Raw genomic sequence first — 26376 nt, 5'->3', positions numbered from 1 at the left:
GACCACCTAGCTAACTAAGTTAGCACTACCGTCTAAACAAAACACTATCATGTCAATAATCTGTATATCTAGCTTTAGCTAGCTAATGTCAGCTAGTTGAAATAAAGGCATTTGGCATCTTGTGGGGTTTATGCAGTGTAGCTACTTGATGCTATCATTTCATTTCGCTTGAGTACAAAACAGTCCGAATACAGAAGATGTTAGCTAACTTGAACATTGAACACACTAAGGTTAGCAGGTAACGTAGCTAGCAGGCTAAAAATGCAACCCAACACTTACCTAAGGTTACCAGTCCATGAGAATGGTGGCCATTTCTCTAACACCTTTCAAAATTAATTCCTATGTTTATCCGGTTCCTGGATTGGTCATGAGCAATCTTTATCTCGCTTCTTTTTCTCTTTTGACTTGAATTGATTCAGATCCAATAACAGAGAATGGTGTTGATTCAGATCCAAGAACAGAGATGATGCATGTTGACTTCGTCTGCTCTGATTGTTTCTGGCGGCTGTAATGTTAAATTTCAAGTGAATTTTACTTCCTCTCCAGCTATGGGCATAGTGTCGCCCACGACCTGTGGATTGCTGCTTTAAATTCTAACGGTTATTGGCATAATTTTAGCAAAAACGAAACAAGAACGGCAAGTATAGAATTATCCCACATTGAACAAATCTACGGCCTCTCAGGCTTGCTTTCATTGACCACGTTTCCATCCATAGTTTGTATGCGTGTAAAGTCATACTATAATAAATGTAGCAGTTTCAGTACACTTGTATAAATTATATGGTGTGTGGTCCTTCCACTATGACTCAGGAAACCATATTCCATCTGTAGATAAACTATAAATGATATGGTGTGTGGTCCTTCCACTATGACTCAGGAAGCCATATAGTTTATCTACAGATGGAATAAATTATTTTAAACTTCACAGGGTGGTGAAAGTGCACGGTAATATTGATGCTCATTTCCAATACATATCGAGGGCCTTGTTCTGGTGACATGATAGTCGATGCTTGACTGCCATTTGACAAATAAAAATATGAACAATCTTGTGTAGACCAACCTACTCTCACTGTTTATTCCAGCTGTTGACTAGAGCGCACGTGCCAGGACCAGAGAAGGCACATGCTATTTAATGCAACAGTTTTTGTGTGAGGTAGTTGAAAATGCGATGGAAACAACTTTTAAATCGGTACATGAAAACTTAAGCGGAAAAGTAAATTTTGTGTGCACTGTCATCACGCTCTGATTTTTAGACCCAACAAGTCCATTTGGTGGAAACACCACTGGTGGGAAAATGTGCATATTTTCTTTGTGGATTGTAGAATATTCGCAAAAAAATCTGTCGCCAATTGGATGAAAACCTAGTTACTGAGAATGACGTATCTATAACTCCCGTTTCTATTGGATTTGGTTGGATCGCCCAAAAAGCTGTCTACTGCACCTTTAAAGGGAGAGTTGCTCACACATTGCTTTGGTTTGATTACTTTTCTTCAAAATCATGAAAAAATCATGGAACAACACAAATACATTTGTCAAACAGTAAACTTTGATGTTAAAGAAGTTGTGCTTACCTCTATTCCATTGGACACAGGGAGAATCTCAATTGTTTACCTCTTGCTTCCTCCCTCCTCAAAACCAATTGGATGAAAAAGCAAGGTCTCTCCCTTCTGACCTTCTCCAATGGGTTTTGAGAAGGAGGCAAGGAGAGAGTATGCAATTGAGATTCTCCCACAGGGGTAGAAACAAAGAGTATCTATTAGACAATCTATTATATTGACAAGATAGTGGAGTGACCGCTCTAACAATGGAAATACATGTCCTCAAAGATGGAAGCGCTCTACTGTCTTTGATTGATGGAAGGCAGGAGGCGAGATCGGGTGGGACCATTCTAGCCAATGAGAGGGCAGATGTGTGTGAACAGCAGGCAACTCCAATATAAAGTTGTATTTTCTTTCACAACCTAACCATTATGAAACTTCTATTAGATCAAATAAGCCTCACATAGCAAATTACCGATCCAAAAATTTGCTGTCTAAATTCCACACTCCTTGACATCTGACAAGGTGAAAAATCTGTTGATTAACCCTTAATTGCTACTGTTCCGCCATTGATAATGGCTGACCCTGGCTGTGACCCCATTCACCAAGGGTGTCTCAGGGGACGTTGGGATATGCAAAAACACATTTCCATTTAACACATGGGTATAATACACACTTGTACATGTACACGTGAAACAGGATAAATATAATTACCCACCAAGTTATTTATCATCTATTGTAAACCTGAATAACAATGCAAACCCATCTAAATCTGTCACCCATAGACTGTACTCACCTGGTCCAGTGAGTGGACCCAGAAGCCTGTGTGTTGCCTGCTGTGTTCGCTGGTGTGGAAAACCTCTACACTCTCAGTCAAAACCCAGATTGTTATGTAACCCCAGTCTGTATGTCAGTCATGCAGTCAGGGGGATAGACTTTGCTCTCTCTCAGCTGAAGTAGTTTTGACTGGAACTGTGTCAAATGCAAATGTGCGTTCAGTTTGCTTAAACATTTGCTATGTTGCGGAATGGTTGAACATTGGGAAGATAAACAATATTTATGAAATTTAATATGGGGTAACAGAAGTTTTTATTTTTTATTTTTTAACAGAAGTAATTTTTTCTACCCAGTTATACACAAAGAGCAGTCCAGTTACAATCTTTAATAATACCAATAATATACTTCACAGCAGAGGAATGGCTCTGAGAATCATGAAGATCACATGAGCAGAGGAGTGGAGGGTGGTGTTCATAAAAGAGAGGAGGGAGGTGGTTTAGGATGAAAAGAGGGTGGTGTTCAGGCTCTCTGGGGGTTGAGGGTGGAGAGGAGGGAGGTGGAGGAGGATGGTGTTCAGGCTCTCTGAGGTGTGAGTTTGGAGAGAAGGTAGGTGAGGGAGGAGGGTGTTCAGGCTCTCTGGGGGTTGAGGGTGGAGAGGAGGGAGGTGGAGGAGGGTGGTGTTCAGGCTCTCTGGGGGTTGAGGGTGGAGAGAAGGTAGGTGGAGGAGGATGGTGTTCAGGCTCTCTGGGGGTTGAGGGTGGAGAGAAGGTAGGTGAGGGAGGAGGGTGGATGGAGGTGGAAGTAGTAGGCTGCTGCTCCTCCCACCATCGCTGTGAGGCTGAGCTTTAGCAGACGGCCCGCCACAGAACATCCCTGCTTCTCCTCCACCTGGTACAAGGATGGGCAGAAGAACACATCATAGTATAATAACCTATTCGATACCAATGTACAATAATCTTAAATACAAATATCTTAGATGCATCTTCAGTATGAATATATAATAAATATGTCACCTGTCTGGTCTTGAAGGGCTGGAACATGCGTTCAAACTGGGTGAAGATGGCTCGGCGTGCCCCGGACCATTTCCCTGGGCCGGTGATACGGTATTGGTAGGCGGTGACGGGACCCCACAGAACCCTCTTGAATAGGGGGTAGTCAGTGAAGAACAGCCAGGCCAGGCTGGGTCCGACCCCCACTTCCCCAGCGATGTCATCCATGTAGGACACAAAGTCCACCTGCAGAGGCACCAGCTTGGATACGATGTAGCTGTGGACAGGACAGAGCTACAGTCATCAGTTATTAATTATTCAGGATATTGATTAGTAATACCCAGCTTTTATTTTTTTATTTAATCCATTTTAGAATAAGGATGTAACGTATCAAAATGTGGAAAAAGTCAAGGGGTCTGAATATTTTCCGAATGCATTCTATTCATGTATGTATGAAGCTTAGATATTATATGGCTTTGGGATGGACAGCCATCTCACTTCTTGTCCATGTCCTTGGTGTCACACTCCACAGCCTTCAGCATGGCCTGGTTGGACGGTAGCTTCTTATGACCTGAGAAACAAGACAGAACTAAGACCACTCCTCTGATCAGAACTACACATGAAGCAGGGGGGGTAGAAGCAAATGATGTGCAGTAATGGATCCTGCTACCTCTCTACTGGCTATCACTCAGTCTGACCTTTAAAGACACGTGTGACCCAGCGGGACTGCATCTCTGCCTGGGGCATGATGGCTCCCAGGGCATGGATGAAGCCTACTACGGCCATGGTGGGGTGCTCCAGGGTGGGGGGAAACACATGCTTGTACAGCCCCACCCGGTGGCCAGACTTATGCATTACGTTGGGAGGCAGGAAGGGAAAGTCGTAGTTGTAGCCCGTAGCGAACACAATCACATCCACCTAGAAAACGAAACACACTTAGACAGGTTAAACGTTAATAAGGTGTGTGAATGCGAGCATGTATGTTTCAGTGTGTGTATCTGTGTCTGGCTGTGTGTCCACCTTGTCCACCACACTCCCATCCTCAAACACCACACTGGAGCCTCTGATCTGTTGGACATTGGGTTTGACCATGACTCCACCAGTCAAGATCTTATTGGGAAGCTCATCATTGATCACTGGAATCGTACTGAACAACCTAGAAGAGAGGAGATAATGTATACATGTATTGTACACACACACACACACACACACACACACACACACACACACACACACACACACACACACACACACACACACACACACACACACACACACACACACACACACACACACACACACACACACCTGTGTTTGGGTTTGAGGGCGTACATGGTGTGGTCATACATGGCGTTGAGCTTCTTCTCTCCGAACCAGCTGAGCCAGTTAACTGGCAGCAGTTGGAACAGGATGTGGACAAAGCGTGTGTTATACTTCATGTCCACGGGCAAGCCGTTGTCCGACAGCACACGTATGACCCACGCACCGCGACGCGTGCTCAGATACACCTGCAGAACGGGAGAGAGGAGGGACGGGATAATTCATTTTTGATTTTTATTATCATATTTAAGAGAATATTCTTCCCCCAGCTCACACTTCATTCACAGACCAAGAAAACAGACAATAAGAAACAAACAACCAACACAAATAAACACAGAAACTATGCCAATTGAAAATCGGACCTTGTATTAGTGGTTACCTGCTCTGAATCTGACCCTGTATCAGCTGTTAGTTACCTGCTTGGCCACCCGGCTGGACTCCACAGCAATGTCTCCTCCAGAGTTGCCGATGCCAATCACCACCACCCTCTTCCCATGAAGGTCCTCTGGACCCTTATAGTCCCAACTGTGGAAGTACTTCCCCTCAAACGACTCAATACCTGAAATCAACAGAATACTCGATTGGCATGCTCTACTGTGTGTGTGTATGTATATATATATGTGTCAGAAGATAGTGTCAGCTCTGAGAATGGTTCAAGGAGTTTTTTCTTGCCATTGTGCTAACTGCTTGTTCTAGGGGTCTAGGCCAGGTTATTGTAAAGCACTTTTTTATTAAAAAAAAGAAGATTTTTATTTGTTGATTGATTGATTGATTCTGCTGACCTGAGAAGTCTTTAAGTGGAAGGTGTGGGTAGGAGTAGTGGCCAGAGCAGACAATGACAGAGTCAAACATGTGTGTCTCCTCCTGTCCCTCCCTGTTCTCTGTCACCACCTCCCACTGGCCTGAATGACTGAAGTCTGGCCTCTGTCTCACACTCCGCACACTGGTCTGAAACACACACAATTAACCAACCTTGAACCCACCAACCAACCCATTATACCCTATAATTGGGTTTGTAAAGTCACTCTGCTGTCACCTGGAAGTGGATGTGCTGCAGCAGTTTGAAGTGTTCAGCATAGAGCCTGAAGTACTGCAGGATACGGGAGTGGTGCATGTAGTTGGGGTAGTCAGCTGGGATGGGGAAGTCGCTGAAACACATCATCTCCTTGGAGATATTGATGGTGAGGGAACGGTAGATACTGGCTCTGTTGGGCTCAGAAACCTCCTGGAAGGAGGCAGACATGTTTAAGTCATAGCGCTGTGATATGATCATCAATATCCATATTATCATCTGATAACTGACTGCTCCCTTGTGCTTACATAATAAATAAGATCTCACTCTGAGCATATTAGGTCAACTCAAACGTGGGACTGTTTCACCCATTTACAATCATTACATTATGTTAGCTGCGCTAGGCACAACAGTGTGGTAACTCTTCTGTAGATTGATACATACAGATATACAGTGGGGCAAAAAAGTATTTAGTCAGCCACCAATTGTGCAAGTTCTCCCACTTAAAAAGATGAGAGAGGCCTGTAATTTTCATCATAGGTACACTTCAACTATGACAGACAAAATGAGAAAAAAAAATCCAGAAAATCACATTGTAGGATTTTTTATGAATTTATTTGCAAATTATGGTGGAAAATAAGTATTTGGTCACCTACAAACAGGCAAGATTTCTGGCTCTCACAGACCTGTAACTTCTTCTTCAAGAGGCTCCTCTGTCTTCCACTCGTTACCTGTATTAATGGCACCTGTTAGAACTTGTTATCAGTATAAAAGACACCTGTCCACAACCTCAAACAGTCACACTCCAAACTCCACTATGGCCAAGACCAAAGAGCTGTCAAAGGACACCAGAAACAAAATTGTAGACCTGCACCAGGCTGGGAAGACTGAATCTGCAATAGGTAAGCAGCTTGGTTTGAAGAAATCAACTGTGGGAGCAATTTTTAGGAAACGGAAGACATACAAGACCACTGATAATCTCCCTCGATCTGGGGCTCCACGCAAGATCTCACCCCGTGGGGTCAAAATGATCACAAGAACGGTGAGCAAAAATCCCAGAACCACACGGGGGGACCTAGTGAATGACCTGCAGAGAGCTGGGACCAAAGTAACAAAGCCTACCATCAGTAACACACTACGCCGCCAGGGACTCAAATCCTGCAGTGCCAGACGTGTCCCCCTGCTTAAGCCAGTACATGTCCAGGCCCGTCTGAAGTTTGCTAGAGAGCATTTGGATGATCCAGAAGAAGATTGGGAGAATGAAACCAAAATATAACTTTTTGGTAAAAACTCAACTCGTCATGTTTGGAGGACAAAGAATGCTGAGTTGCATCCAAAGAACACCATACCTACTGTGAAGCATGGGGGTGGAAACATCATGCTTTGGGGCTGTTTTTCTGCAAAGGGACCAGGACGAATGATCCGTTTAAAGGAAAGAATGAATGGGGCCATGTATCGTGAGATTGAGAGTGAAAACCTCCTTCCATCAGTAAGGGCATTGAAGATGAAACGTGGCTGGGTCTTTCAGCATGACAATGATCCCAAACACACCGCCCGGGCAACGAAGGAGTGGCTTTGTAAGAAGCATTTCAAGGTCCTGGAGTGGCCTAGCCAGTCTCAACTCCATAGAAAATCTTTGGAGGGAGTTGAAAGTCCGTGTCGCCCAGCAACAGCCCCAAAACATCACTGCTCTAGAGGAGATCTGCATGGAGGAATGGGCCAAAATACCAGCAACAGTGTGTGAAAGCCTTGTGAAGACTTACAGAAAACGTTTGACCTCTGTCATTGCCAACAAAGGGTATATAACAAAGTATTGAGATAAACTTTTGTTATTGACCAAATACTTATTTTCCACCATAATTTGCAAATAAATTCATAAAAAATCCTACAATGTGATTTTCTGGATTTTTTTTTCTCATTTTGTCTGTCATAGTTGAAGTGTACCTATGATGAAAATTACAGGCCTCTCTCATCTTTTTAAGTGGGAGAACTTGCACAATTGGTGGCTGACTAAATACTTTTTTGCCCCACTGTATAACATGGATTTGGTCTCCTCCCCTTTGATTCTATAACACCCTCCACTCTTTTGGAAAGGCTTTCCACTAGATGTTGGAACATTGCTGCGGGGACTTGCTTCCAGTCAGCCACGAGCATTAGTTAAGTCGGGCACTGATGTTGGGCGATTAGGCCTGGCTTGCAGTTGACGTTCCAATCCCAAGACATTATTCCTTGTCCACCCAACTTGACAGTTGGCACTATGCATTGGGGCAGGTACTGTAGCATTCTCCTGGTATCCACCAAACCCAGATTCGCCCGTCGGTCTGCCAGATGGTGAAGCGTGAGTTATCACTCCAGAGAACGCGTTTCCACTGCTCTAGAGTCCAATGGTGGCGAGCTTTACACCACTCCAGCCGACACTTGGCATTGCGCATGGTGATCTTAGGCTTGTGTGTGGCTACTTGGCCATGGAAACCCATTTCATGAAGCTCCCGACGAACATTGCTTCCAGAGACAGTTTGGAACTTGGTAGTGAGTGTTGCAACCGAGGACAGATGATTTTTACATGCTATGTGCTTCAGCACTTGGCTGTCCCGTTCTGTGAGCTTGCGTGGCCTACCACTTCGCAAACTGAGCTGTTGTTGCTCCTAGACGTTTCCACTTTACAATAACGGCACTTACAGTTGACCGGGGCAGTTCTAGCAAGGCAGAATTTTGACGAACTGACTTGTTGGAAAGGTGGCATCCTATGATGGTGCCACGTTGAAAGTCACCGAGCGCTTCAGTAAGACCATTCTATTGCCAATGTTTGTCTATGGAGATTGCATGGCGGTGTGCTCGATTTTATACACCCGTCAGCAAACGGGTGTGGCTGAAATAGTTGAATCCACTAATTTGATGACTACATACTTTTGTATATATTGTCTACCTTTGAACTGTTGGTGCCAACATGGCAACCATTATAACGGCCTGAATAAATCTGCAAACTTAGTTTGCCAAATGTAATGTACATCAGTCCCTGGTCCCAGGCCTTGCCTTGAACTTCCACAGACCCCCGATGTCATCACTGCTCTCGAAGCAGGTGGGCTCCAGACCCTCATCCAGACAGCTCTTGATGCTGGTCAGACCTGAGGGACCCGCCCCGATCACTGCTACTGTACGCACCATGATGGAACTACAGAGAGAGAGAAGGTTAGTACCATGATGGAACTACAAGGAGGAGAGAGAGTGATGGTTAGTATGGCGCTACAGGGAGAGACGCACTTCAAGCCCCTACCCCCAGACAAGGGAGAGGAGAGAGGGAGGAAGAGTAGGAGAGGAGAAAGAGAGGGAGGGAGAGTATAGGAGAGAAGGATAGACAGCAGAGGTTGTAGGTAAAGTAACTCATTTTAAAAAGCAGTTTGTTGTGCAAAAATTAATTGCTCTAATTGAACTTACATACACTGAGTGTACACAACATTAGGAATGCCTGATCTTTCCATGACATACTGACCAGGTGAAAGCTAGGATCCCTTATTGATGTCACCTATTAAATCCACGTCAATCAGTGTAGATTAAGGTGGAGGAGAGGGTGAATGGCCAATACAAAATATTTAAGTGCCTTTGAACGGGGTATGGTAGGAGGTGTCAGGTGCACAGGTTTGAGTGTGTCAAGAACTGCAACGCTGCTGGGTTTTTCCACGCTCAATAGTTTCCAGTGTGTATCAAGAATGGTCCACCACCCAAAGGACATCCAACCAACTTGTGGGAAGCATTGGAGTTAACATGGGCCAGCAGTGGAACGCCTTCGACACATTGTGCAGTCCATGCCCCCGGCAAATTGAGGCTGTTCTGAGGGCCAAAGGGGGTGCGGATCAATATCAGGAAGGTGTACACTCTGTGTAGATGATATCAGGCAGGAGAGTGGAGAGATGTTCTTTAGTGTTATGATAAAAATAGAATGCTTAAGATAAGGTCACAGCAATGGCTTCTCTCCAGGTCGTTTAGTTACATTTAAATGTAACAATCTGACTTTTGAGCGATAACTATGCCACACCCTGCAAACATTGACCAGTTTGAAATTAGGCTAAACATTAGAAAAAGCATAGGCCAAACTTGCACGCCTATTGTAATACCAGGTGCATGGAGAAAAACTGCATGCTGATTAGAAAACAAACTGCTTCATGCTGGTGATCTTAAAGGGGAACTCCACCCACTGATTTGGCCTGGTATTTTGGCTTGCTCCTCATGTAATGCTGGCAGCCATGACACACCCATCTGTCAGAACCTTGCCCGCAGCCGTTTCCCTCCACTCAATCACAACAAACAAACCTCCTGCAGGTTGAGTTCAATTCACATGACCAGACATGAAATGGGTTTAGAATATTTTTTTAAGGAATGGCATGTGACACAAAAAAGAGGAGGAATTACTGTTTGGTCAGGTTTAAGTAGGGGGGTAGTGGTGATTAAGAAGAGTGAAAACAGGGGTGGAGATTAGCAGTTAGTAGCAGCTGGAGCTTGTTTGAGGAGTTACGTTCAAGGCAAACTAGTAAAGTGTTGCAAAAAATAGGCTGATTCGCAATGGTTAACAGCTGGTGCTTGTTGAGTTGCTAGGCAACTAGTTAAGTGTTATATTCAAGTCTGGTCCCTTCTCCTGAATTTGTTTAATCCTTAACGCCATTTCACGAGTGTCAGGACTAGACATGAAATGGGTTTAGAATATTTATTGAGGAGATGGAATGGATGTGAGAATGAGGATTCAGCGGGGAAATGAGAATGGACCGGATGAAGCCAAGGGCTGCAGATCAAGAATCCGGAGGGGTTGACTCTGTAGGGTTTGGCTTGGAGCCTCAGGTAGACATCACCGTCAGGTCGTGGTACAGTAGTTAGGCAGTATCCCCAATAAGAGAGCACCAAGTTAGTTGGACCCTGGATAGGAAGTGAGCTGTTCTGGATTTCATGTGCTGAATGGTTTGCGATATAGTTGAGGTAGGACAGTCATATGGACTAGGTGCCCATGGAGAAAACTAACCATAGGCCCCAGGAGAGCAAGCAGAAGTAACCGTGGCAAGGAAAAAAACTCCTTTGAATGAAAAAAACCCTGAGGAACCAGACTCAGCTGGGGAACAAATACTATTTTTGCAGGTTGTGCAGGATACAGTGCGTGAAGTAGATGGTGTCCGTGAAAGGAGGCGGAGACTGGAGGACTGTGCCTGAGTTAATGCAGGTTCTGCGAGATTAGCATGTTGTGTGCTGTCCTGATGTTTATGTCAGAGCGGATGTAGGAATGATAGGCTTGAGAGGACCAGTTGGCGAGGAGTTGAAACGGTGTGGTCTGCGATGCTGTGTCGGGATGCCATGGATGTGGCAGGTGTGTCCAGAGAATTGGTCAACAAGATAACCAGACAGGGATAGTATTTGTCTCAGATGGGAATGGAATCATTGGCGATGGAAGCAGAATCAGTGATGAATAGTGGGTCGGATGGAGAGGCATGTTGAGATTGTCTGAGCTGCAGCAAGTAGGTAAGTGGTTCATAAGGGCTGAGGGTAGATGGTAGCCGGAACTGGTAGACTGGTGTGGTCCTGCCAAACTGATTGAGGATGGGAACGTCTGACACACTAGGATGTCGAGAAGGGATGTAGATAGTAGATGAGGATGTAAACTCTGAACATTGCAGGAATCCCAAAAAATGGCAAAAGAAACATTGATTATAGTGTGGAAGAGACTGTGATGGAGATGTAACCAGACCGAAGTGTCTGGATGCAGGCAGACAGGATGTCGAGTGTTATGGACTGGCGGCGAGGGGGGACTTCTGTGCGTTGGAAGCCCTTGAGGAGAAGGGAGACATGCAGGTGAGAGGAGGAACATGAAGACCCAGTAAGCAACTTGAGAAAGATGTTGATCCTGGCCAGGTACATCCGCATGAAGAGGGATGAGCTGGCATGGGTGAAGAAGGCAGACATGGTGACCAAGTCGTTGGAGGAAAAAGGCAGGTGATACAGTGCATTCGGAAAGTATTTAGACCCCTTGACTTTTTCCACTTTGTTACGTTACAGCCTTATTCAAAAATTTCCCCCTCATCTATCTACACATAATACACCATAATGACAAAGCAAAAACTGGTTTTTAGAAAATGTTACAAAAAATATAAAAATACAAAAACTGAAATATGACATTAACTTTTTTTTTTACCCCGTTTCCTCCCCAATTTCGTGGTATCCAATTGGTAGTTACAGTGTTGTCTCATCGCTGCAACTCCCATACAGACTCGGGAGAGGCGAATGACGAGAGCCGTGCGTCCTCCGAAACACAACCCAACCAAGCCGCACTGCTTCTTGACACAATGCCCACATAACCTGGAAGCCAGCCGCACCAATGCGTCAGAGGAAACACTGTGCACCTGGCGACCGTGTCAGCGTGCACTGCGCCTGGCCCGCCACAGGAGTTGCTAGTGCGCGATGGGAGAAGGACATCCCTGCTGGCCAAACCCTCCCCTAACCCGGACGACACTGGGCCAATTGTGCACCGCCCCATGGGTATCCCGGTCACGGCCAGCTGCGACAGAGCCTAAACTTGAACCCAGAATCTCTAGTGGCACAGCTAGCACTGCGATTCAGTGCCTTAGACCACTGCGCCACTCGGGAGGCCGAATATCACATTTACATAAGTATTCAGACCCTTTACTCAGTACTTTGTTGAAGCACCTTCGGCAGCGATTACAGCCTTGAGTCTTCTTGGGTATGACGCTACAAGCTTGGCACACCTTTATTGGGGAGTTTCTCACATTCTTCTCTGCAGATCTTCTTAAGCTGTGTCATGTTGGATGGGGAGCGTCGCTGCACAGGTATTTTCAGCTATCTCCAGAGACGTTCGATTGGGTTCAAGTACAAGCTCTGGCTGGGCCACTCAAGGACATTCAGAGACTTATCCCGAAGCCACTCCTGCGTTGTTTTGGCTGTGTAATTAGGATCGTTTTCCTGTTGGAAGATGAACCTTCGCCCCAATCTGAGGTCCTGAGCGCTCTGGAGCAGGTTTTCATTAAGGATCTCTCTGTACTTTGCTCCGTTAATCTTTCCCTCTATCCTGACTAGTCTCCCAGGCCCTGCCACTGAAAAACATCCCCACAGCATGATGCTGCCACCACCATGCCTCACCATAGGGATGGGGCCATGTTTCCTCCAGACGGGACACTTGGCATTTAGGCCAAAGAGTTGAATCTTAGTTTCATATGGTCTGAGATTCCTTTAGGTGCCTTTTGCAAACTCCAAGCGAGCTGTCATGTGTCTTTTACTGAGGAGTGACTTCTGTCTGGCCACTCTACCATAAAGGCCTGATTAGTGGAGTGCTGCAGAGATGGTTGTCCTTCTGGAAGTTTCTCCCATCTCCACAGAGGAACTCTAGAGCTCTGTCAGAGTGACCATCGAGTTCTTGGTCACCTCCCTGACCAAGGCCCTTCTCCCCCGATTGCTTAATTAGGCCAGGTGGCCAGCTCTAGGAAGAGTCTTGGTGGTTTCAAACTTCTTCCATTTAAGAATGATGGAAGCCACTGTTTTCCTGGGGACCTTCAATGCTGCAGACATTTTTCGGTACCCTTCCCAAGATCTGTGCCCCCGACACAATCCTGTCTCGGAGCTCTACGGACAATTCCTTCGACCTCATGGCTTGGTTTTTGCTCTGACATGCATTGTCAGCTGTTGGACCTTATATAGACAGGTGTGTGCCTTTCCAAATCATGTATAATCAATTGAATTTTCCACAGGTGGACTCCAATCAAGTTGTAGAAACATCTCAAGGATGATCAATGGAAACAGGATGCTCCTGAGCTCAATTTTGAGTCTCATAGCAAAGGGTCTGAATACTAAATCAAATAAGGCTTTTCTGTATTTTTTAAGGTCATCATGGAATAAGGAGGGACTGGGGTTGGTAGGGGTTCTGCATTTAGGGCCAAGTGCCGTAATCTCTGAAATTGAAGACGGGACAGATAATCAACGATTGCGTTACATTGGCCGGGTACATGTACAGCTCTGAGAAGGAACTGACAGACGTCTAACCTGGCTGTCTTAGGAAACTCATGATAGGGAGGGAGTCAGAACGGCCCTGGTTAATGATGGCCCTTCTGGACCCTTCATTTCCCCAGAGAGAAGCGGCTACGGCAGCAAACCAATGACCGCTGTAGAAACCTTCGTACCCAATGGAAGAGGCAGCGCAGTGAAAAGCTGTAAGTCTTCAGGAGAAGAGACAGTCATCATAGAAAAAGGTGATACCATTCCAATGACTGAGGAGGTGCCAAAGCCTGAGCTCCGAGAGGCACGAGGGATCGAAGACCACGGCGTGAAGCAGGGAAGGCACGGAGGTGGCCAGGGAGAGAAGGTGGGACGGGAAGGAATTGCCTTGAGGGGTGATCCTGATGGCAGAGATCAGGTGGCCCAGCAGTGAAAGCCGCTGACGTTTAGTGCAGTGGGGAGATTACAAGTAATTGGATAATGGGAGGGAAATGCGTTGAAGTTTGTTGAGAGGCAGGGAGGCCTGAAAGAAGACTTTGTCCAGTATGATGCTGGGGAATTTGAGGTGAGTAGAGGGGCCTTCGGTCTTTCCTCAGAGAGAGGTACGCCAAGGCGGCTGAAGGTGGAATATTGAAGAATCTTAAATATACACACACACTACTGTTCAAACGTTTGGGGTCACTTAGAAATGTCCTTGTTTTTGAAAGAAAAGCACATTTTTTGTCCATTAAAATAACATAAAATTGATCATAAATACAGCGTAGACATTGATAATGTTGTAAATGACTATTGTAGCTGGAAACTGCAGATTTTTTATGGAATATCTACATAGGCCCATTATGTGTTCCAAAGGCACGTTGTGTTAGCTAATCCAAGTTGATTATTTTAAAGGCTAATTGATCATTAGAAAATATTTTTACAATTGTTAGCACAGCTGAAAACTGTTGTTTTGATTAAAGAAGCAATAAAACTGGCCTTCTTAAAGACTAGTTGAGTATCTGGAGCATCAGCATGTGGGTTCGATTACAGGCTAAAAATGGCCAGAAACAAAGACTTTCTTCTGAAACTTGTCAGTCTATTCTTGTTCTGAGAAATGAAGGCTGTTCCATGTGAGAAATTGCCAAGAAACTGAAGATCTTATACAACGCTGTGTACTACTCCCTTGACAGAACAGCGCAACATGTCTCTAACCAGAATAGAAAGAGGAGTGGGAGGCCCCGGTGCACAACTGAGCAAGAGGACAAGTACATTAGAGTGTCTAGTTTGAGACGCCTCAGAATTCCAACTGGCAGCTTCATTAAATAGTACCCGCAAAACACCAGTCTCAATGCCAACAGTGAAGAGGCGACTCGGATGCTGGCCGAGGCAGAGTTCCTCTGTCCAGTGTGTGTTATTTTGCCCATCTTAATATTTTCTTTTTATTGGCTAGACTGAGATAGGGCTTTTTCTTTGCAACTCTAACTAGAAGGCCAGCATTCCAGAGTTGCCTCTTCACTGTTGACGTTGAGACTGGTGTTTTAGACTGGTGTTTTTTGTGAGTACTACTTAATGAAGCTGCCAGTTGAGGACTTGTGAGGTGTGTGTTTCTTTGAAAAATAACTTTCACAGAACGTTGTGGGAAAAATTGTTTTCTAAAGAACCAAAGGAGAACTTTTAGGGAACGTTCATTTCACTAGGCAAGTCAGTTAAGAACAAATTCTTATTTGCAAAGACAGCCAAGGAACAGTGGGTAAACTGCCTTGTTCAGGGTCAGAACAACAGATTTTTACCTTGTCAGCTCAGGGATTTGTTCTAGCAACCTTTTGTTTACTGGCCCAACGCTCTAACTAGGTTACCTGCCGCCCCAGACTTGAGGACCGACGAACTCCATACTAGGGTCCTTTGGCAGGGTATGCAAACCATTGACCTCCACAGCCAAAGTTCTATCTGTAGCTATAGGACACATGATCCTTTGAACACATTTGGGGGCTATGAAACAATGGAGCCCTATTCAATGAAGGGAAGCGAAGTGGATGGGGGTGATTTGCACATGGAGCTTGGCAAAAGAGGGCATCATTGTAATCCATACCCAACCTTCGTTATGACTAAAATGATCATATTTACGCGTACATTTTAACACTAGAATAAATGTTTCTGACTCATATCAATGTTACATAGGCTGTTTTGAAAAGGATTAGTTGCTTTTTAGGGGCAGTCGCTCTTTAATGCACCACAGAATTGATGGCTCTTTTACCAACGTTTCGATTTCAGACATTCATTGTTTAATTCAAACATGAAATCGAAAACTCATTAAGATTATCCTACCTCTAACACTTCAATTTAGACAAAAGGTTTTTCCATCATTAAGACATTAGGCTTAAATATAACAGAACATCTACAGAATTCTTTATTCCACTGTAATTGCAGTATACATTCTGCATAATAGTGTACAGTGCACATGACATTTCTACATAGATTCTAGACAATTACATATGGTGAAGCAGTAATGTATGGTGAAGCTCTAATGTAACTTACCTTTGTGTTGTGTGTCGGCAGGTGAGGGTTGTGTGTGTGTGTCAAAAGGGAAGAGCTCATCACAGCCTTTTATGCCGAGCAAACACAGTGACTTTTTTTAATCATCACAAAATAAGACCTGGATCAAAGTGAACATGTTTAACATTGACAGGAGTGCAATGATCTGGGTTATATTGGTGGAGGTTAGATATTACAGTCAAAACAAATATTTGGCTTCACACCACATCTGGTAAATTTCCATGACACAGATTCTACCATACTACATATTCTAGATCAGATTTACACTCAAACAATTCTGCAGAATAGCATCAAGCTCCATTTAAAATTCCACTTTGTCATTTCTAGTTTTCAGCTACTTCTATTAAGCCACAAAAGATAAAACTGATGTAATTTTGTCCCAGATAACTAAATATAAACCACATGGTGAGTCAAGGTCACAACTTGACACATTTATTTAAAAAATATATATACAGAATTAGTGCAATCATTCTGGAGTACGCCTCCAAAATCCATAGAATAAAGTCAAATTTGCTACCATATACAGTCAACCCAAAATAACAATGCTTGTGTCTGCAAACTTTGTCTTTTGACTGTACAGAGGCTGAGATGGCCAAACTGGTAGCGCACAGTTCCAAACAGAGTACTAGTTACAAGTCCGGGGCCTATAGGGTTCTAGCCAAAAGTAGTTTGGGACTAAAAGTTGTCAAAAACTCCAGTCACCCAAGTCATAGACAGTTTACTCTGCAAGCAGTATCGATGCAGTCTGGAACCAACAGGAGCTCCTACTCACAAGCCATAAGACTGCTGAACAGTTTGTTAAATAGCTACCCGGACTAACTCTTTTGACTCATCACATACGCTGCTGCTACTGTTTAGCTAGCCTGTAACCAGGACACTTTATCCCTAACTACAGTATTTATTTATTTAACTAGGCAAGCCAGTTAAGAACAAATTCTTATTTACAATGACAACCTACACCGGCCAAACCCGGACGACGCTGGGCCAATTGTGCACCGCCCTACGGGACTCCCAATCACGGCCGGTTGTGATTCAGCCTACCAGTCAAAAGTTTGGACACATCTACTCATTCCAGGGTTTTTCTGTATTTTTACTATTTTCTACATTGTAGAATAATGGTGAAGACATCAAAACTATGAAATAACACATGGCCATGAGGCCAGTGGTGACTAAAAGAGTTTAATGGCTGTGATAGGAGAAAACTGAGGATGGATCAACAATATTGTAGTTACTGGAGCTAAGCACAGGCAAAATCCTAGAGGAAAACCTGGTTTAGTCTGCTTTCCACCACACACACTGGGAGATAAATTCACCGTTCAGCAGGACAATAACCTAAAACAAGGCCAAATCTACACTGGAATAGTTTACCAAGAAGATGGTGAAATGTTCCAGAGTGGCCAAGTTACAGTTTTGATTTAAACCTGTTTGAAAATATATAGCAAGACCTGAAAATGGTTGTCTAGCAATGATCAACAACAAATTTGACACAGCTTAAAGAATTTTTCAAAATAATGAAATGGGCAAATGTTGCGCAATCTAGGTGTGGAAAGCTCTTAAGAGACTTACCCAGAAAGGTGGTTTTCAAAATGTGGGGAAAAAATCAAGGGGTGTGAATACTTTCTGAAGGCACTGTATCTACCTCAATTACCTCGTACCCTGCACATCAACTCGGTACTGGTGCCCAGTATATACAGCCAAGTTATCGTTACTCATTGTGTATTTATTCCTTGTGTTATTATATATATTTTTGCATTGTTGGTTAGGGCCCATAAGTAAGCATTTCACTGTTAGTCTACACCTGTTGATTACAAAGCATGTGACAAATAACATTTGATTGGGCATAATATTCTCAGACATACGTTAGTGATTAGATAGATAACACAAAACAGAGCGTTCTTCCTTATTGCAATGTTAAGAGAACCATGATTACTTTGGCTGGTTGTTTCTCATCAGAAGACAACAGGATGCAGTTTCTGGGGATGCCATGTCATTGGTTCTTGAATCGGTAGGATTTGACCTATCACTGGTTAGGTCTATTCTCTACTACTGCATTATTGCTGAAGAAATACAGCTTGTATGTATGCATGTATGAATGAGAGAAACTGTTGTTCACAACAGTCAGAGAAAAAATACCCTACTGATGTAGACCATCTCTCAGGGAGCAGTACATGAAGACCAACACATCATGTGTAGCTGCACTCACTGCATTGTAACATACCAAATCTTCCCCAGAAAAATATTTCTCATGCAAAATACTTAATGTTTAGTTTGGAGTCATACTTGAGCATGGATGCAACATAACAGTAGATAAGTGAGGGGGAGTCAAGGGAAAGGGTAGTGATTCAGCTGGAGGGAATACAAGATAAATGGTGAAGAGCAGCTGAGGAATGGAGCGGTAATGGAGTCTGACTCCTCTCTCTGAGCAGAAACAGACGCGGGGGGCCGAGAGAGGGAGAGACAGCTGTAATAGCGTGAGGGTGAGAGACGATAAGAGAGAGCAAGAGAGAGACGGGGCTAATAAGCTGCTCCTCCATATTTAACCACGGCGGATGTGTTTGAGTGGGTGGCCTCCTCACTCACACACACCTCTTCCAGGTTTCTCAGTTACAGCAGAATCCACTCAGCTGAGGAGGATAGGAGAGAGAGTGGTTTTGGTCTCAGAGTTGAGGAGATAGAGAACAGTGGCTGGGGAATAGAAGAGGGAATATTAGTCATCAGAGTTAACAAAAGAATGTTCCGTCTGCCAGGATTAGGGTCTGTGCAGGATCTTCACAATGTGACAACAGGCAAATGACAACACTGGTAACGGCACAAAATGACCACCGTATTGAAACACCCAGAAACATTCTAAACACCCAGGACACCTGAGAACTCTGACTGGGTCCCTCACTCCTGCCTCACATGCACCAGAGAATGTACATTCATATAGAGGGGAGGCCATGAGTAGTCAGAGCAAAGAGCAGTTTAACAGTAGGGCAGTTAAGGACACGGTGGAAAGCACTTGGCCACTAGATCCGGCCCACAGCTAATTAGTGGCTAAGGCACGCACCATGGTTACACCATTACCACCCTTAGCGGAGTTGCCAACAACCAGAAGTATCCCTTTAACATTGAAGGGGGATATGTATTTTTTAGCCAAGAGCAGGAGCAGCACCATTTAGTGGGCAGAACCTGGTAATATCAGAATGTAGGATGGGACATAAACCTAACAACTTCAAAGACTAATCTCTCTGAACAGGGGAAAAAAACATCCCCAAATTCACTGAGAATGTATTACATAGGATGAAGAAACAATACTCCGAGCCGCAGCTCCATACTACTTGTTAAACATATACAACTGGTACTGTATACTTGTTGGGTTGAGAGTGGCGTGGGGTGTGGTGGTCCGTGGGTGGCTTTTCACCATTTCTTTGGAATCCTTATGTCTAACTCATTGTTCGAATTTTTGGGGGTCCACATCAGATGTTATGTAGTATATTTATTGAATATTACATACATCCAATTTAAAAATGGCCAATTTGGGTGCAATCAATTAGCTTAATTTCTCAGAGATCAAATTATATTTCAACCAAATAATGTTGCAATAAGGCAAATCTTATCAGTTTCTAACTACAGAAACATTTTCAGAACAATCTGAGATGGTGGGTGTCATGGCTCGCTGAAATGACATGGAATGACCCGCCTGCTACGTTAGGTTACACCACTACTACAGCTGGCGTCACCCAGGGGTTTAACCTGGACAAACATTAAATGATGCACCTCAGACTGGTGCTTTGTCTACACCTGTGTGTGTGTGTCAGTTACACCTGTAACAAAACAGTACAGCAGGAATGAGCAACCAGTCTTGGACATTCACCGTCTTGTGATCTCAAATGTGGAAGACACATTTCAGTTGAAGGCATTCAGTTGTACAGCTGACTAGGTGTCTTCCCTTTCTATCAGAAAGACAAAAAGCTATTCTACTTCTACCATCTCTGTGACTGAACTATAAAACCTGCCCTGGCCTCTCCGGTTTTCCCTCCAACCACTGCAAACCTGTTGCAAAACTATTTAGACAGTTACTATAAGGAATCAACTCTCCACAAGATGAGAACCATCTTCAGGATCAGGTCTCAGAGCCATAGATAAGAGGAGATCACGTTTAACACATTAAAAGGTTATAAAGTGAATGAACTACATGTTTGATGTCAGCGTAGCTGTAAAGTTGTTGGGTAACCTAATTTGGAATGAAAACCATGCCTCCTGTCTCTGGTTAAAACATCATCAATGTTAATTATTTTTTAGCATTCACCCATCTGTAGAAAACTGGTATTATTACTCAAGATCTGCAATAACACATTCAGGGTGACTATATTTCAGTGAGAAATAAAAAAGACAAACCATTTCATTTTGTGAACTTTATAGAGTAGCACAGTATGAGTCATAATACCCGTAAAACCAAGTGGTCAAACAAGTTAATTGTTCCAAAACGTTTTTCCACCATTCATTTTAGAAACACTTAAAATAAGGGCTGTGTTTCATGTAGGCTTACCTTGGCGTTACATTTTGATAACCGTGTAAATCGCTCTAGGACAAGGTGACTTTTATCAATATATTTGCCTGTATTTACCCCCCAAAATGTAAACGTTAATTAGCTGCTAATGCGACTATCTTAAAGAACTACAAATGCCATGATGATGTGGACGAGACAGCCGAATCAAGGCAAAGGTAAGAGTCTCTAGATTAACTAACTATCTAATGTTAGCTCAATATAGTAATTAATAAATTGGCTACATTTCTTTAAAATTGACAATTCTGTGAACGGTCTTGTGCAAGTTTTAAATTGACACAATACCTGTTAGCAAAGGTGTCAGCTAGAGATGACGTGCAGGAGCTTACAGGGATTTGTAGTCTTGCATGTCTAGTTTGATGCTAATTAGAACTTCCAAATAGAGCCGAAAATATATTGATAAAAGTCACCTTGTCCGAGAGCGATTTAAACACAGCCCTTATTTGAAGTGTTTCTAAAATTCCCTATAGGAAAAATGAATGGTGGAAAAACGATTGGAACCATTTCCCTGTTTGACCGTAAGGTTCTATGGCTGTTATGACACCTCCACTGTGAGGCTCTATACCTTAAAAGTTTAAAATAAGTCAATACATGATGTGTCCTCCATAAATTACATTGCTCTTTTCAGAGCGCCCCACAGACACCATAATCAATTCATAAGTTAACCTATAGCATTCATTCTCCCCTTTGAGAACACAACTCTCTGAGACATGCACACAGACACACACTTTCTCTCTCTTATCACAGTATGGAAGAGCACCCTGCTCCTAGGTACTTCTGATTGCAGTTACATATGGGTGGATGGTTGGTGGGTGGTAGGCTTTGTTGTAGTTGTTTGTCTTGAACAGGCAATGATGAGTGACCACAGTGTCAGTATGGGACAGGATCAGTCAATGTTTCATACATATTGGGACAGGGCGTCTGTCTCCCACCTACCACACCCTCCCATCCTCTCACCCCTGGATGAGCCCCAGGAGCCCCTGCATACCCAGCGATGATACCCAGAGCATCTCCACCAGGTTGTACTGGCAGTAGCCCATCAGGAAGCCAAACAGCACATCGGTCATGTTGTGTCTTCCCAGCAGCACCCGGCTCAGCCCCACCAGACCAGACCACAGGAACACAAGCACCCGCAGGGGGACGGCCAGCACCAAGTGGGCCAGCAGGAAACGGGCACACATGGCGGACCGGGTGGCGTGCCCCGAGGGGAAGGAGTAGCGGTCCACGGAGAAGGTGGCGAACATGTCCATGCGGTTGTGGGATGGGCGGCGCCGACGGACGACCGCTTTCACGATGCCAACCAGGATCAGGTCAAGAATGAGAGCTGAGGGGAGAGGATGCAGAATGGGTTGCGAGATATGAGAGAGAGGGGGAAAGAGATGAGAGCAATTACATGGTTGGCAAACAGACCAGTCAGTAAACAGTATACAGTACCAAAACAAACAAATGTATGCACACACTAACAAATACACTAACACCCAGCATATAGTATTAGCAGCAATACACATTGCACCCACACAAACGTATAATGTTATCACAGTATATGAGACAACAAACTCTACGCCTGTTTGGGCCGAACCTCCACACAAACGCTCAGTAACAGCTTTGGCCTTTTGCCAGGGAGGGAAAGAGAGAAGATGTGTGAGGAAAGAGAAAGAAACAAAGACAGAGAGCTGCAGTCTTTTCCTCCTTATCTAGGCTGTAAAGGAACAGCTGTCATTGGCTCCTCCAGCCCTTCTGGCTGCATCACACAGTCACACAACAGGGACCGCCTCTCCCGTCTGCTTGCGTCACACAGCAACAGACTTCTGCCGACTGAGTGGTACTGGCACACTCTGCTACTGTACTGTAGATTCTAGCTCAGGCTGAACCTTGTGAATACTTAAACTGCACAGAGGACCCCTCGCTCTCTGTCTGTTTATTTTTCTGTCTGTGAGACAGGCAGACATTCAGACACTCTTTCACCCCAGGACCACACCACCACTACACACCAACAGGGGACATTCTCTGTCTCTTCTAGTGTCTGACTGTTCATAGCGTTGGAAGACTTGAGACGACAAGAGATGGCACACTCTGCCTGATCCCCCCTGGATGTGTATTTCTAGCATCAGTATTGTAAGTGTGTGTGTGTGAGAGAATCTGGCACCAGCATCTGAAGAGTGTGTGTGTGTGTTTACTAGTGATGCGCGGGTCAACCGTTTGTTCACACGCATTTGTTAATAACCCATCCGCAACCGCCTGACTATGTGATGAAGTGAAACTCTGAGTCCTGCAGCCAACCCTAACCTGCAAATAGGCCGATAGAAAATGCTCTGTACAGTCGGAGACGGCAGAACAATTTTTTGACAGGTGGTACGGGATAAAAAAATGTATACTTAATTTAGATACGTTTCTGCTTATAATTTCTGACATTTTGGTAGAATATTTGTTAGTCAACTTATCTATAATTAGATACATGCAGTTTCTCTTCTTTTATTATGCCCTAGAAGAAAAAAATAAACCCCTTGCTCACTATAATGTCATAAATCGATGAATGCTTTACTCTAGTTGACATTGGTAAAGTTCCCTTTTAGCTTTGCTTCTCTCGTGCGGCAGCCATTTAGGGACCGGGGAGAAAATGCAATACCAAAAAGACTTTCTGTACAAAATATTCTAATGACATCAGTTTGACCAGTTAGGGAAATTAAAAGCAGTGAAAACGACCCAACATGTTTCTGATAAAATTTAAATTCGGCTTGGATGCATATTTTGTGGTTGAAATACTATCAGCTTTTATGACACTGATACAGATGGCACCTTTACAGACTGTCCCTAACCGCACATTCATTCTTTAAAGATGCTGAAATCAATAAATATTTCTCCACTCTTGCTCCCGAGTCAAAATGTACATTTGCTGTATCATTTTACTGCAAAGTAATGTATAATTCTGCAGGAGTTGATATTATATTAGGCTATGTGAGAGTTTATATTCAGGGTTCAGACTTCAGTTACTATTCAATTTAACCCATCTGAACAGTAGGCTACAGTTTCCTTGATGTGCCATATTTGAAGTTCCCATCTTGTGACTCTCGAATTTGTATAGCGCCTCACAATCATCACACATAACATAACTTTGGTGAAGGCGTATCATGCTCTTTTACCACTTCACCAAATCTTTCCCAAACATTGCTGTTCTGGCCCTCCCTTTTCTTTATTTTCAACTCTCCATTTCACAGCTTTTCTCTTATTGAATTCAACTCCGACCTTATCCCTTTTCCCTCAGTGGATCGACGTTATCTTTTTCTGCCCATGTTCCCAAAAGCATTTGGTGATTGCCGTGCATTTGGTGTGCGTAGTTAGCCCCTAAAGCATAGGCTTACACAATTATTGAAGATAAAAACGATGCAAGAAAAACCTCAAATGTAGCCTATAGATATGAATTGCAAAATTATTATACATTTGTGGATTTTTAATGCATTGCTTTCTCTTTATTCAACCCACCCGCCCTTCATCCACACAATATTTCATGACCCTAAACCCCCCCTCCCCGTGGATATAACCGCAGGGACTGCTGATTATGAGTCACCCCGTGCTGTAGTATTCAAGATAGATGCTTGGAATTAGGCCTCCAAAATATTGCCTTAAGTGTGCTAAATACACTAGGGCGCATAATCATAAGGAATTATAATACTGTACTGTGTGTCACCTTGCCTGAACTGTTGTGAAGAGTGGAGCAGAGAGTAGTAGATGAGGGGATGGAGAGAGGGATGGCCTCTGGACAGGAGTGAAGGAGAGAAACAGATGGGTCACAGGATGAACGGAGGGATGACCGTTACAGGTAAGGAGCTGGCACCAAAGGAAAGAAGAAAAAAAAGAGAAAATTAAAAAAATATTGTGAAGGGAGGGGTGAAATAGTGTGTGTGTGTCTGCTGTAAGGCATGGGTAGATGAGGGGGCATACGCAGGATAGGCCTAATTAGAATAAGGTGCCAAATCCTTCCCTCCTCTCATCTCAGACTAATCTGTACTGATACTTATCTGAAAGCACAAGACGGGTGAAAAACAATAGGGTGGGTGATTCCTACCAAGGATGTGCTTTCATCTTCTACCATCATTGCAAATGGAGGAGAGGGAGAAAAGGCGCCACTACAGACTATAAATATGTAGGCTACCTACTGATCTAATAAAAACACCAATATAGACATTCATTATTAAGCATGGCATCCTCCTTGTGGTCTGTGTGTGCAGTCATTGACTTGTACTGAAATAGGTGCCGGTACCATTCATATTTAGGTGCAGCAACTCCTCAATAGTGTTCAGCTAATATTCTATATGAGGTGCAGGAACTCAAACAGATGAATACCTCAGGTGCTGATACTCAGTTCCGATGAGCCTCATGACCAAGTCAAACATTCTGTGTGTGTGTGTCTGCTGTAAAAAGGCCGGGGATAGGGATGAGTGGTGGGATGCATGACAATTACAATAGGCGGTGTGGTGGTAACCTTAACATTTGAATTCTATTTCTATGGAAGAAATCTAAATCAGAGCCTTCCGGCTTTCTACACTGGAGGCTGCCTGTCAGAATTACTATCAATAAGCCCATTAATATGCCATGATCATATTTACCCATGAAGAGATTGAACATAATTTCCTGTCCTGCGGCACTGTCAGCCTTATACAGGCAGTAGGCTGTCCCAACCAGCCATGGTATTCCATGTCCAGAAATTTCTATCAGTTTCATCAATGGTCGAATGCTGCCCCAGGATGAATCTTCACAGGCACACACGCCAAGCCGCTTGGAGAGCCACAGGTCTATGGCGAGGAGGGAGCTAAGGGCTATCCCGATAAAGGAAGGGTTGAGCCGCATACAGTCCTCTTCGGGCATGCCTGTGTTGGAGGAGGTGGAGGACCCGGAGCCTCTTCGCCGGGTAGGGCTCTCTGAGGCCCGCAGTCTGGCTGCAGCGGTTGGGTCGGAGCCCTGCCGCTGGAAGAGAGTGGCTGGAGGGGTTCGGTTCAGCGACATGAACTCGTAGCGTCCGTTGCCATTGGTGCTGCCACTGAGACCTGGGCTCCCACCTCCACTGCGATTGGCGTTGTTTTTGGCTTTAGGAGAAGGCATTTTGTTCAGTTTCTGTGTTTGAAATTAGGTGTAATGTCACCGCTTCACAGGTGACAATTCCTCTTACGTCCTCAACAACTTTTCTGAAACGCCATTTTTGTTTTTCCTAGCGCAAAGCACACTGGGAGATTTGCTCTCGTTGAAAGATTGTGAATGAGGTAAACTGAATAATTACCTGACTATTGTAAATGTGTATAATTATGAACAAAACACTGTTATTGAATGTTCAATCAAATCCATTTGTATTTGTCACATGCGCCTTACAGTGAAATGCTTACTTACAAGCCATTAACCAACAATGCCGTTTTAAGAAAAATAAGTGTTAATAAAGTATTTACTAAAATAAACTGAAGAGCCAATAGGCATAACAGCAAGCAGAGGTTTGGGAGTGGAGGTGCATGGACTTTTTTTTAATTCGCCAATGGCGAGGAGGATGGGGGAATAATTATTTTTCCCTCTCTACATACGGCTAAATTGGTCACTAATACAGGAATAGTATAGGCCCAGTGCACTACTTTTGTGGGGGGGCCAACATTTTATTTTATTTATTAATATATATATATTTAAAAAAAAATGATTTTT

General features: G+C 43.9%; 2 protein-coding genes across 2 annotated transcripts in view; both read right to left on the bottom strand.

Annotated features, from left to right (window-relative positions):
* LOC120054898 (flavin-containing monooxygenase 5-like) overlaps window positions 1-8801 on the bottom strand; it is an 85662-nt gene extending 76861 nt beyond the window's left edge. The window contains exons 1-10 of the mRNA XM_039002620.1: window positions 8670-8801; window positions 5661-5849; window positions 5407-5572; window positions 5041-5183; window positions 4613-4812; window positions 4325-4460; window positions 4003-4222; window positions 3803-3875; window positions 3329-3581; window positions 2971-3203 (exon numbers count right to left, since the gene is read on the bottom strand). Of these exons, the coding sequence (XP_038858548.1) occupies window positions 3051-3203; window positions 3329-3581; window positions 3803-3875; window positions 4003-4222; window positions 4325-4460; window positions 4613-4812; window positions 5041-5183; window positions 5407-5572; window positions 5661-5849; window positions 8670-8801 (1665 nt within the window). The 3' untranslated portion in view covers window positions 2971-3050. Of the gene's footprint in view, window positions 3204-3328; window positions 3582-3802; window positions 3876-4002; window positions 4223-4324; window positions 4461-4612; window positions 4813-5040; window positions 5184-5406; window positions 5573-5660; window positions 5850-8669 lie in introns of the transcript that reaches the window.
* Window positions 8802-20395: 11594 nt separating this feature from the next.
* On the bottom strand, window positions 20396-25895 carry LOC120054897 (phospholipid phosphatase 6-like). Its single transcript, XM_039002616.1, has 2 exons — window positions 25302-25895; window positions 20396-22021 (listed from the first exon to the last, which is right to left on the bottom strand). Exons 1-2 carry the CDS (start codon window positions 25792-25794, stop codon window positions 21651-21653), a joined length of 864 nt encoding a protein of 287 aa, XP_038858544.1. The 5' UTR covers window positions 25795-25895; the 3' UTR covers window positions 20396-21650.
* Between the last annotated feature and the right edge of the window lie 481 nt (window positions 25896-26376).

This window comes from Salvelinus namaycush, chromosome 10 (assembly GCF_016432855.1).
Source record: "Salvelinus namaycush isolate Seneca chromosome 10, SaNama_1.0, whole genome shotgun sequence".
In the NCBI taxonomy this organism is placed as follows: Eukaryota; Metazoa; Chordata; class Actinopteri; order Salmoniformes; family Salmonidae; genus Salvelinus; species Salvelinus namaycush.
The sequence above is the reverse complement of the archived record's forward strand: the minus strand, read 5'-3'. Positions and strand labels throughout refer to the sequence as shown.